We start from the raw sequence: 13,880 nt of genomic DNA, 5'->3' as shown, positions 1-13,880 counted from the left end.
GAAGCAATAGATAACAAGGAAGAAACAAAAATAATAAACATTTCTTTCTCCTCTGAAAAACAAACAAACAAACAAAAAGAATGAATTAAGGAACACTATTCTTTGAAGGGTAGAGCCAGGTAATCAAAAATGTAATATTTTTTGTACATTACCTAAATGAAAAGAAGAATCTCCTTTTTTTGCAAAATCATCCAAGTAAGAAATCCCCAAGGGATGTATGGGACTTTCCCCAATTCCACGAAGCACATTACCCACCAGGACAAGTAGCCATGCATATGTCTCAGATTCCTTTTCCAAACCTTTGTACACAAGAGAAGGTTTCAATTTAATAATTAACTTTAGCATTTCTATTAGAAACTCAATCCCATAATCCCTTAATTATTCCATTAAAATATTTCTTTTTTCTATTTATAAGTGATTCATATTCACTTTACAAAACTTGAAAATACAGACAAGCACAAAGAAAACAAGTAAAACTTATTTGTAGTCCAATCACACACAGAGAGCCACTTCTAAGGTTTGTGTACTTGTGTATCTTCTGCATTTTAGTGCAAATAGAAATATGTGTAATATTCTTTGTGTTTATTATACAGTTAAATGTCCGGTTCTTATTATAATCTACTTTTGTAGTACTTACCACTGTATTATGACAATTTTCCCATGTTATGAAGAATTCTTGTATGTAAGAATTTATTTCGGTCACAGTTTAATTCCAGTATTACTTTGTGTTAGTTTCAGGTGTACAGCATCATGGTTAGACAATCACTTTACAAGGTGACCCCCAGATATTTCCAGTGCCTGCCTGCCACTGCAGTGACCAGACTACTCGTGACTGTGTTCCCAATGCCGTACTTTACATTCCTAAGACTGTTTTGTAGCCACCAATCTGTACTTTTCAATCCCTTCACCTTTCTCACCCAGACCTCTAATCCTCCTCCCCTCTGGCAACCGTCAGTCTATTCTCTGAATCTATGTGCCTGTTTCAATTTTGTTGGTTTATTTTGTTCTTTAGGTTCCACAAATAAGTGAAATCCTAAGGGAATTGTCTTTGTCTGTCTGACTTATTTCACATAGCATTTTAATGACAGCATAGTAGCGTGCTAAAAAAGTTTCACAGTTTATTTACTCAATCTCTTACTTTTCACTCACAAAACATTTCTAATTTTTTATTCTGTTAAACAGGGATGCCATATCTATAATCATAAATCAATCCTTGTACATCCTGGTTATCTTCTTAAGATAAATAAGTAAAAGTTAAAACTGTTGATTTAAGAAGAAATTCATCATTTTGTTCTTTACTATATTGAAAACCTCCAAAAAGAGTTAGAAATTTATATACTCCCACATTTATATAGACAAATGTGTCCTTTTTCCTCTACCTTATTTATTTTTATTTTTAATCTTTCCCTAGTAGGCAGAAAAATCTGTAATTCATGTTAAAATTAGTAATTTTACATGTTATAATTTATATTTATACATTTGTGTTATAACAGGCTATATAATTGGTGTAACAATTTGCCATTTTTCATAAATAGCAGTTACATTTTTATATATTTATGCCACTTCTGTCTTTATTTTAAATGCATATATTCTTTGCCAATTTTATACCAAAGTATTTTGCTCTTTTTATTATTTCTAAAAGCTCTTTATATATAATATATTAACACTACTGTAAAAATGCAATGCTTTTCTTATTTGTTTTAAATTGATTTTGCTAATCAATTTTACAGATGTAATTAAGTTGATAAATTTTAGTCTATTTATTAGTGACACTAATATTCACTAGTGTCAATTCAATTCTTACCTTTTCTCTCTATCCCAGGTGATGTTTTATTGAGTAACACACTTTGATTAGTGAAACAGGTCAATAAGCCTGATGTTGAATTCTCTGATGGATTAACATAGATGTCTTTAGAATACCTGTAACTATAAGAACATCACTAGATTTAAATTTTTGCTTCACTACTGAGTATTTTTACTTTTCCCAGAAGTACAGGGAAAATTTCCCTTTTATATACACCATGCTCTCTACAAAGCATCAGAATCCTCTGTCGACTTCCCAGCCTGTATTTTAGGTGGTGGGTGAAAGTGAGACTGGCGTGTTCGGTGAGAAACATCAGCCACTGCTCCCCAGGCCAGAGACAGTGTACGTTATTGCACCTCCCTCCCAGGAGTGCTTGCAGTCTCACTGAGATACAGATAGCTTGGTTTTATGCTTAAAAAAAACCCTCGCTAACTGTATCTCCTGTCTCTCTGAACCATCTTCAAAGATAGTCACAGTTTAAACTATGGTACATTTTAAACATTTAATAAACTTTAGAGCAGTGTTTTCTGAATCAATCTATAATACACACTAATTCATCTGTATTTTCTATCAATAATCTGTCTGAAGTTTTTGTTCATGGATACATGCGTGCACACACACACACTATCATAAGCCTGACTCTTCAAAACAACTCTAGAGCTTAAAAAGCTCTAGTCCATTTTCATTTGGTGAGGAAGACCTCAAGAACCACAGCAATGGAATAGGGTCAAATGTTGATATACCTCTGAAGCTCCAAGGGCATGCCAAACATTATACTCAGCTCCAAAATAACTAGAAAGAAAAGAGTCTTTGTACTTAGGGAATTTTATGCCAGGATGAACATATATATGATAAAAGATACAATAAATGTACTACACTGGATTCTGAGTTGTTACAAAGTGAAAGGGGATAATCATCTTTCGTTGAGGTCGTGGAGTAAGTAGATTCGAGAAGACCTCCCAGTGAGGATGACATGTGAGATGAATCTTGAATATAGATAAGAGTTTAATAGGCAGACAACAATATCAAAAAGTATTCAAGATTGCAAGAAACACCATGTATGACATATGAGGACACATTTGGAAAACTGCAGGCCCAGAATGTGGCATTCAGCCACAGGGAGCAGTGTGAAGTGAAATTAGGAAGAGAATCAAAGACCACATCAATGAGCAACCTGTGTATGCAAATGGATTTATAATAGATATTAATCCACAGGTGAGAGGCATTCAATATTTTTGACTGTGACCAACAATACAAAATACATTTTCTGTCACAATCACAATATATACATGTGCATGCACATGTACATACTCACAAGTACATACACAATCAAAACAAAAGTTTCACAGAACAATATCTATTTTTACTCACATTGTATATTCCTCTGTTCTATTTTATTCTATTTGATCTTATCATATTATTGGTTTCAATAATTAATCTGAATCAATTTTTTTGGTCCTCTTGTGGTTCAGAATCTGTAGTTTGAAAAATACTGTTCTAGAAAATTGGGAGTTTTAAACAGGAGTAAAATAAGTAAATTTGTGTTTTAAAATGAATACTCTGTGAGTTAGAATAGAGTTGTTAGAATAGAGTTTAGACTGGAGACAAAATGTCCAGGCCAAGAAAGGAGAGAAGCCTCAAGTAGGTTGGGGACAATGGGGATGAAAGGATGGTACAACTTTGACAGATAGAGAATAAGCAAGGCTTGGTGACCACTGGTCATCTGTATTGAAATAAATTAAAAATCTAGGGTGAAGCCCTTGACTTTGGTTTGAGTTCCTTTGTGGCTAAATACGAATCACTGATAGAATGCATATGAACAATGTGAGCTGATTTTGGTGTGGGGATGAATTTGGTTTTGAACAGATGGATGAGAAATGCTTGTAGAATGTTAAGTTGGAGATGCCCAGGAGATGGTTGATTATATAGATCTTGAGTGTAAGAAAAAGTCACCAGGTTTAGGGGATAGCTAGCTGCATTTGATGCATACAATCCACACGGATCATCTGGAATGAAAAGCAAAGGAGACTGAAGAGGGAAATTAGAGGATACTGACATTATAGTGTCGGCAGCAGAACAAAAGGGTGGCATGATGAGGAAACACGAAGATAGGAGATAAATCAAGAGAGAACAATACAATAAAGAGCAGAAAAAGTACCAGGAAGAAGAAAGTGCTTATGATGGTCAAATATAGGGGAGAGAAAAGGAATATGATCACCAAAGGCAATTGGCTTTGGCAATGAGTAAGTAATTAAGGATTTTAGCAGAAGCTGCTCATTGTCTCTCAATACCCATTCTTCCCTCCTTGCATTATAATAGAAGATGGAATTGTTAGCTAGTAGCATGGCAAGCTGGAATAAAGTCTATTTTCCTCATGTATCTGTATCTGAATGGTGTAAAATGTAATCAAGTTCTGGGCAACATGAAGTCAGTAGAAGTCACGCTTCCAAAAATATTCTGTAAGCCCCAAGCTGGGTGTGTTCTGTTTCTTCTGCTTATTCTTCCCTCCTCCATCCTGTGGCCCAGAACAATGTTGCCAGGACCTGGGCCATCGTGTCGGGGCTATGCAAGACAGAGCAATGTGACAAAAACAAGCAGCCGCTTATCACCCTGGGAAAGTCATATTAACTTTTTATGTAAAAAAGAAGCTTCCATCTTATTTAAGCCATCTCTATTTTAGATTTTCTATCATATCTGACTCTGATTTTAACTCAACAGTAACCTTAGGAAGAACTCACTCAATGGATATGGTAATGGGAGAAGCGATACTGCAGTAGTTGAGTGAGGAAGCTTATTAAATATACAAATAATAAACATATAGGCAAAGACATGAAGGATATACGTCATACTTCTATAAAGTATGACTATAGAAAGTCATAGAGATCTTTTTTATTTCTGATGAAACTGTATAACTGAATCAGTGCTATTCATATTTCAGATGTATTTAAAGCTAGGTGGATAAAGCAGTTATTATTACATTAAATAATAATGATAATAACAATGAGTTATTAATGAAAATAACAATGAGTTATTATTAATGAAAATAATATTAACAAGTAATTATTATATTAAAAAGTAAACTTTATTTCTACACATACCTGGTGGATGTTCTTCTAAAAGATGACTGCTTATTTAAAAGGGTACAATGAAATTTTATTATTAGCTTACAAGTAAATGGTAATTAATGGTGCAGAGCTGTTTAATACTTACTAGCCCATGAAGAAATGCGGTAAAGCACATATAATACTTCCCATACCCATAATGAGGCAACCGATTCCAATTATCCTTGGTCTGTGTAGTTTGGACCCAAAGTAGCTCACAAATAAAATCACAAACAAATTTCCTAGAAAGAGGCCAAAATTATTTTAATATGATTCACTATAGCAAACCCTGAGTCCAACTTTGTGTTCAGTAGAACAGAAGGCCCTAGAATGAATACACATAGAGCATAGGACATGGTACTTGCCCTCAAAGGCCTTGCAATTTAATTGAGAAAATGAAACTCACTTACATTAAACCACTCACTGTAAAGTTTTATGATATTAATAATAAGTAGAATAGGTTTCAGATAGGAAAGAAAGCACTTGACTTACTTGGCAATATTAGTGACGTAGAACTTCATTGAAGAATTTGGAGTTAACTGGATAGTATTAGGATGAAGAAAAATGGAGAAAGTATCTGCCCTGAGAGAAAGTTCTTCATTGTGCGTTTATTTATACATTCACTCTAGCATTCTTTAAACTCCACTTAAGTACCTGCCATGGTGTTAGGATCCAGAAATATAAAAAGGAAGGAACTCTGGTATCTGTCCCCAATGTACTTACACAGAAGTAACAAAAATACATGAATAGAGGTGCTATTAGACCACGGAAAGGAGGAGCTGAAGTTAAGTAAGGGTTTTGGAAGTTTCCTGGAGGGGGGGCCACTGTGATTTAATGTGGAGTAGGAATTACTTACATTAAAAAGAGTGAAAGGGGCATTCCAAGGGAAGGGGGTCACGATCAATTCTGATTATACATATATAACAACAAACAACCACCAAAAATTGCTGAATGTTTGATGGAAAAAACAGCATGAAATAAAAGCACCAAAATGAACTGGCAGATAAAGTAACCTATGAAGACACAGTTAAAGAAGGAAACAAAAAAAGGAGAAACTTTGAAAAAATCCAGTTAGAATTTGTAGAGGTGCATAGGTATTCATAAAATAAGAACTGGCAGACTGAAATTAATAAAAGAATACTGAAGTATTTACATTAAAAATATTATAAAAATGTTCATGTTGGGACCTGGTGTGATGAGAAATAGCATCAAAAATATTGTTCGACATAAAGATAAAAAGATACAATGTTAGAAAGAATAACTTGAAAAACAGACAGAAAAATTTAATATTCATCTTAGGTACATTTCAGAAGAAAATAAATGGAAAGAAATAAATTAAAAAATATAAAATAAATTTCCTGAGCTAAAGGAAGACTTAAGTATTCAGATGAAAATTTTTATGTTTCTCCACCACAGATAATGCAAAAGCAATAGTCCTGGGTACATGTTGGTAAGATTTCTGAAACTCATGGATGGATAAAGAACAGGCATCTCTCAGTGCATGACAATGATACTGGTAAGGATTTTTTTATGCAACATCAGGTGTTACAGAACAGTAGACAAATATTTTAAATGCTCTGAGAAAAAGAGATTTTGCACTTTTAATTACACTCATACATTATCACGTGAATATGATAGTGAAGTAAATACACTTTCTAATAAGCAAAGGGCTAAGAAAATGTCATGTGTTTAATCATTTCTGGAAAAAAATAACTATGTGAAAATAATCTTCAGAAAAACTAAACATGAGACTTAAGCCATAAGAACCAGGAGACAGTGGTAAGCAAAGAAATAAGTTTTAATAAAAATATTAGAATAAATTTCTCAATAAAAAGAGACATACAGTAAATTAAGATTTAAAGCTAATAACAAATTCATATTAAAATTCTAGATGACTTCATTAAACCAGGGAGGTAAAAAAGCAAAGGGTACTTTAGCACATAAAATCCTTTGAATCATGAAAAGTCAGATTGACAACAGAAACATACATGGCCTTCCTTTACACAATTATTTTGTAAATACTCAATATCTAAATATATGTTAAATAAAGTTAAAAGATAAACAACACGTTGCAGAAAATATTTGTAATCTATACAGCAGACATAATTTTTTAAGTCCTTTTCAGTTTTTAAACAGTGAAAAAAAGAGGAAAAATGGGGAGAGGTAATGAGCTACCAATTTATAAAATAAGAGAAAATAACAATCATATAAAACCTCACTATTATGAGAGATATTCAGATCAAAATGGAGACAACCAAGCAACATATTTGAGGTCGTGAAGGAAAGGAGTTTTAACTCCAAATTCCACACCCAGTGAAACAGTAGAAACTTAACACAGGTTGCTCCAAAGCTGTTTCTCCTTCCTCAAATCATCAGAATCGAAATCCTCTCTCCAACCTTTTAAAAAATTTTTCTTCTTTTTTTGCATTACAGAATCTTGAGAGAGAGAAGGTAAAGCCCTGCAAAGTATTTATTTGGAAGTAATGAGATTGTGTAGAACAGGGTTTTTCAACTTGGGCACTATTGACCTTTTGGGATGGATAATTCTTTGCTGTGCAGATGGTCCTATGCATTGTGGGATGTTCAGTGGCCTCTACTGCTAAACACATCAGCAAATCCCCTTCCATCAAACCCCTTCCCTCAATTATGACAACCAGAAGCATCTTCAGATATTGCCACACAGGCCTTGGGGGCAAATTCATGTCTGGTTGAGAACTAGTGGTGTAGAGTGTGCATGAATAGCTTTTACTTCTGCAAATCTGGTTACCAAGTAGAAATCAAAAGAGAAATAAAAAATTACCAATTTCAAAGCTTCCATCAATTATGCCAACAACAGAGGATGGTAAGTCAAATCTCCTTTCTATTTGGGTGATGGAACTTTTCATGATGGTTCCGCCCATCGCCTTAGCAACAAAGCTGAATGAGAGGGCTACCAAGAAAGTCTAAAAGAAAGCAGGGAGATGGAAAGTGCTTAGTCACAGAAATACATATTTATATATTCACAGAATTACAATGGCTTTTCTTCTTCACTTAAAATATAATTTTATCATATATACCTACCTTTCCCCTGCACTATTCGGCACTTCTTAGCCCTTTGAATGGTGGCGTTCGAGATGCTGATAAAGTACCATTTTTTAACCTGATTACATCAAATTAATAGAGCAGTACAGACCCTATTTCTAATTAATGTTATTAGCTGATTTATAAAAAAAAACCCTAGATGATGTCTGAGGTGGCCATGAGATAAGCTATTATTTATTTCCAAGTGAATAGTGTCTGCTAACTTTGAGGGTTACACCTACACACTCTGAAACATAACAAGCCAGCTGGCAAATGGAAATCTTTTCATTTATGAAACATCACTATTACTGGAGAAAACCAAATTAAGAAGAAAACAAAGCAATATATTTAATGTTATAGAAAAGGATTTGGCCTCAGTGGTTACAGGTATTGCATTTTCAATTTCATTCTAATAACATTTATTGGTATCCTTCTGACAGCCCACATTCATATCTGTAAGTAAATTTCTTTTGCTTCTAGTATGAAAATCTAAACTTACTATAAACTGCACGTGGGCCTCCCCCACCCAGTTCATGGAACTCTCATGATAGGATTAGTCTCCTTGTCAGAGTTTGATTTTCTCTCTCTCTCTGCCATGTGAAGACTAAGCAAAAAAGATAACTATCTGAAAACAAAAAGAGCGTTCTCCCTGGACCCCAGCCATGTCTGTACCCCAATCTCAGACTTCCAGTCCCCAGAACTGTGAGAAGCAAATTTAACTTGTTTAAGCCACTGAGTGTCTGGTATTGTTTTATAGAAGGCCATGCTGACAGACAAACAGAGTTATCGAAGAATGAAATACAAAAAGTAGGAAGACACCCAAACAAATTGAACTTATGGGTACAAGGAACAAGACACATAGGAGAATGTTGTTAAATTTGTCCAATGAAATGATACAAAAATTATGAAGATTTCAAAGGGAGTCAATTCTGACAATTGTAGAATCATATACGGTCTTACACCATAGAACAAAAATGAAAAATGTTGCGGTTCAAATCATTTCAAAAATCATGTTATTGGTGCCAGAAATAAAAAGAAAATATATGGTGGGGCAAAAATAGGTTTAGTGTTGTGAGTATGTGAAACACAGGGTTTATCCCTGAATTAGCATAGAGTTTACTCATCTGGAGACTGTATGTAAACCTGCTTTTGCCCCACCCTGTATATGTGTGGGAGTGAGGTCAGCAAAATGGCAGAATCAAAAAAAGCTCTTATCCTCCTTCCCCCAAGGAGACATGGATTTAAAAACAATAAACCAAACAAATGCCTCTGTGAGAAAGCCAGAAATCAGTTAAAATATTTCTGCATCCTAGGCAGTGTGAAGCCAACCATATGAAAAGCCCAGGAGGGAAATTTGTGACCTCTCAACTCTCTAACAAGAGCATTTCCCATCTCCCAAGCCCAAGCATGGTTGGTACAATTGGGACAACATTTCCAACTCCTGTGTTTTCCCTGCAGAGAGAGAAAAAAAGTAGAACTTATGACCAACGTCCTGACTTGAAGGGGTTTGGTTGAGGAACTAATGTATCCAAGCACTGACAAGAGTGACCTGCTAGGTTGAGGGTTTCAGGACAATAATAAATCACGCACAAGAATCTGCAGTACCAAAGGTTGACACTAGATGGAGCGCCAGTATTGTGCTTTACTATAATACCAGCGAGGCTGCAGTGTCTCGGACAAGACACCAGGAGTTCTAAGTGAAAATCACACATCTCTTCAAAGAACCCAAAGAAAACATATGCCTAGGAAAAGCTTGGGAGGTCTCCAGAATTGCGTGACTGAGTAGTGAAAAATCATCTCTATAGAAAACCAGACTACAAATTCTGAAAGAGTTGGCAGGTTACTCAAATTGCCAAAATTCCAACAAAAAGTAAGGAGACATATCAAGAAAGAGGGAATGAAAACACATTTAAAGAAACAAGCTAAATCTCCAGAAATTTTCCCTAGAGAAACAAAGATGTATGAATTGTCATAAAAAAGAGTTCAAATTTACCATTATGAATATATTTAAAGAATTAGAAGGCATTACAGATGCGCACCTAATTGAAAAATATTTTAAATTATGCAAAAACAAAATAAGAATATTATCAAAGAAATAGAAAGTATGAAGGTAGACCACAGAGAAATCAGGGAACTGAGGAACACATTACTTGAATTGAAAACATCACACTGAACAGTAAACTTGCCCAGACAAAAAAATGAGTTAACGAACCCAGAGACTGAGTCGGGAGGCAGAGCAGACTCATGGGATGCCCTCAAGCCAAACGACACATGTGTTAGGAAAGAACCAGCAGAATAAAGAGATGAAGGGGCTGAGAAATTATTTGAAGACATAGTAATGGGCAAACATCCCTCGAATCTGAGGAGAAATTTACCTACAAATTCAGTAAGTTCAAACAACTCTCTCCAGGATACATGTAATGAGACTTACTCCAAGACACATTATAATAAAGCTGTCAAGAGTCACAGACAAAGATGAAGTCTTGGGAGCAATAACAGAAAACTGACTCCTCACAGGGGAACTCCCATTAGATTATCATTCGTTTTCTCAGCAAAAACCTTGCAGGCTAAAAGGGTGTGGGATGAAATATGCAAAGTACTGAAGGAAGAAGACTGCTAACTAAGAATATTATATCCAGCAAAACTGTCCTTAAACAACAGAGGAGAAATCCAGGCTTTCCTGGATAAGAAACGCTGAGGGAATTCATCACCACTAGATCTGCCCTACGAGAAACACTGGTGGGAATTCTGCAAGTTAAAGTGAATGGATGAAAAACAACAAAACAAAAATACAACAAATGATAAATTTTTCAGTAAAAGAAATACAGGGTGGAACAAATGTGGTTTTATAGTTGTTCAAGTGGAAAATAATACAATAATTAATAAATAAAAATACAAGAATAAGCTCTGTGCTTTGTGTCTCACAACTATCAGTCTACTTTTGCCTCATCTTGTACAGACCTCACATAAATGGAATCAGAGCCCTTATAAAAGAAACCCAGAGAACTCTCATGCTTTTCCCCAACATATAAACACACAATGAGAAGACAGCCATTCGTGAATCAAGAAGTGGACCATCACCAGGCACCTGCTCTGCCAGTACCTTGGGTGTGTATTTTCCAGCCTCCAGAACTATGAGAAATAAATATTCATTGTTTAAGCTACCCAGTCCATGGTATTTTTCTTATAGCTGCCTGAACAGGTGGAAAAAGATATTCCATGCAAACAAGAACTTAACAAGATCAGTGATAGCCATGATTATATCAGACAAAATACACTTTAAGACAAAAACTGTCACAAGGAACAAAAGGAAATTACATGATGATAGAGTCAGTTCATTAGGAAGATATAATAATTATAAATACACATGCATCTAACATTAGAACACCCAAAAATGTCATACAAACACTGAGAGAACTAGAGGTAGAAACAGGAACACAGTAAGAGTGAGAGATTCATACTACACTTTCAGTATGAACAACCAGTCAGAAAAAGGAGTCACTGGACTTTACAGCTGTTGCAGTTAGGTATATACAAAGCACTCTGCCCAACAGCAGAAGAATATACATTTTTCTCAAGTACAAATGAAACATTCTCCGAGATAGACCGTGTGTTAGGCCACGAAACAATCTTCACAAATTTAATAAGACTGAAATCATATAATGTCTCTTTTCTGACCACAATGGAGTGAAACTAGAAGTCAATAGCAGGAGGAACACAGGAAAATCTACAAATATGTGAAAATTACCAACATGCTCTTAAACAACCTACGGATCAAAGAAAGAATTATCAAGAAAATTAGAAAATATTTGGAGACAAATGGAACTGAAAATACAGCAAATTAAAGCATTTAGGATGGAGTGAAAACAGGGTGAAGGGGGAAGTTTATAGGAACAGATGATTGCATCAACAATAAAGTTCTCAAATCAACAACCTAAACTTGCACTGCAAGGACCCAGAAAAAGAACAAACTAAACCCAAAGTTATAAGATAGAAATAATAAAGATAAGAGATAAATGAAAAAGTTCATAGAAAAAAATAATGAAACTAAGAATTGATTTTGAAGAAATCAGTAAAATTGACTCTTACTAGATTAACTAAGAAAAAGGGAGAAGATACAAATAGCTAACATTATGAATAAAAGAGGAAACATTACAAATGATATCACAGAGATAAAATAAATTATGAGAGTACTAGGAACAATTACATGCCAACAAATTGGGTAATCTTAAGAAATGAATAAATTACTATAAATATACACCCTATGAAGATTGAATCATGAAGAAATAAAAAACCTAAATAGATTTAAATCTAATGAGAAGATTGAAGCAGTGATCAAAAACTTCCAACAAAGAGAGCCCAGAACCAGATGGCTTTACTGGAAATTCTATAAAACACATAGGAAAGGAGAATGAATGCTTATCTTTCTCAGACTCTTCCAAAGGATGGATGAGGAGAAAACACTTCCAAATTCATCTTACCAGGCCACATTACCCTGATATCAAAGCTATATAAAGACATTATAAGAAAAGAAAACCACAGATTAATATCCCTGATGAATATTGATGGAAAAATCAACAAAATCCTAGCAAACAGAACCCAACCACACCAAAGGGATGATACACTGGACCAAGTGGAATTTATACTGGATATGCACACCTGGTGCAATGTAGGAAAGTCAACCAGTGGAATCCATCACATTATCACCATGAAAGACGAAACCACATGCTCATATCAATGGATGCAGAAAAAGCATGTGGCAGAATTCAGCACTTCTTGATGATAAAAATGGTCAGCAAATTAAGAAAAGAAAGTACCTGAACATAGTAAAGGCCATATATGAAAAGCCCACAGTTGACATACTCAGTGGTGAAACACTGAGAGCTTTTCCTCTAAGCTCAGGAAGAAGGCAAGTACACCAACCCTCCCCTCCTCTACTCAGTACAGTTAGTGCTGCAAGTTCTAACCAGAGTAACTAGACTAGAAAAGTAAATACACTATATACAGTTTATAAAGGAAGAAGTAAAACTGTCCTTCTTTTCAGATGACATGGTCTTACACATAGAAAATTCTAAGGACTCCACAAAGAACTAATAAATTAATTCAGTAAAGATGCAGAATGCAAAATCAACATTCAAAAACTTGCATTTTCTATGCACTAACAATACATTACCTGAAAGGAAATTACTAAAATAGTCATTCACATGTGAAAAATCATGAAGTCTAATGATGCCGAGTAGTGGAAAGAACGCGTATCCCGATTTTCTCTTATGAATTCCTGGTGATCACAGAAAGTAGTGTGACCACTTAAATAATGATTTATCGTTATCTTGTAAAATTGAATATTTTTATACTCTATGTTCTAGCAATTTAAGTCAAAGGTATTGGCAACAAAAACTCTGGGTAAACCAGGAGATATGCATGAGAATATTCATACTAACATTATTTATAATATAAAATCCCTGAAAATAACATGCCCATAGATAAATGAATTATTGTATGTTCATATAATAACATAAGTAGCATTAAAAATGCACTAACCACTTCTATATGAGTAAACACTTTTATAAGTAAGCATATGTACATTCACAAAGTTTGAGAGATTAGGGCCAGTACTGCCTACCCATGAGTATATTAAGTAGCATGCAAAGGGATAGGACTTCAAAGAGGTTATACTAAATTATCCTTGTTGACCAAATGTAATCACAAGAGTTTTTTAAATGTGTAAGAGGGAGGCAGAAGGGTCAGTGTGAATGTGATAAAATGTGAGAAATACTTGATTGACCAATAGCCCTGAATATGGAAGAGAGCTGAGTCAAGAGCTTCCGGCAGCCTCTAGAAGTTGCAAAAGGCCGAGACGTAGTCTCCAAGACGGTGTCCTGAGAGGCACACACAGCCTGCCAACTCCTTGATGT

At 34.8% G+C, this 13,880-nt stretch overlaps 1 protein-coding gene across 1 annotated transcript in view; it reads right to left on the bottom strand.

Annotated features, from left to right (window-relative positions):
• LOC119042835 (solute carrier organic anion transporter family member 1B3-like) overlaps positions 1–13,880 on the bottom strand; it is a 44,024-nt gene that overhangs the window by 22,375 nt on the left and 7,769 nt on the right. Inside the window, 4 exon segments of the mRNA XM_037136641.2 lie at positions 153–299; positions 1,805–1,926; positions 5,015–5,147; positions 7,706–7,847. Of these exon segments, the coding sequence (XP_036992536.2) occupies positions 153–299; positions 1,805–1,926; positions 5,015–5,147; positions 7,706–7,847 (544 nt within the window).

Source organism: Artibeus jamaicensis, unplaced genomic scaffold (assembly GCF_021234435.1).
Source record: "Artibeus jamaicensis isolate MK-2021 breed Jamaican fruit bat unplaced genomic scaffold, CSHL_Jam_final contig_233, whole genome shotgun sequence".
NCBI lineage: Eukaryota > Metazoa > Chordata > Mammalia > Chiroptera > Phyllostomidae > Artibeus > Artibeus jamaicensis.
Note: the sequence above shows the minus strand (reverse complement) of the source record. Positions and strands in the feature narration are given on the sequence as shown.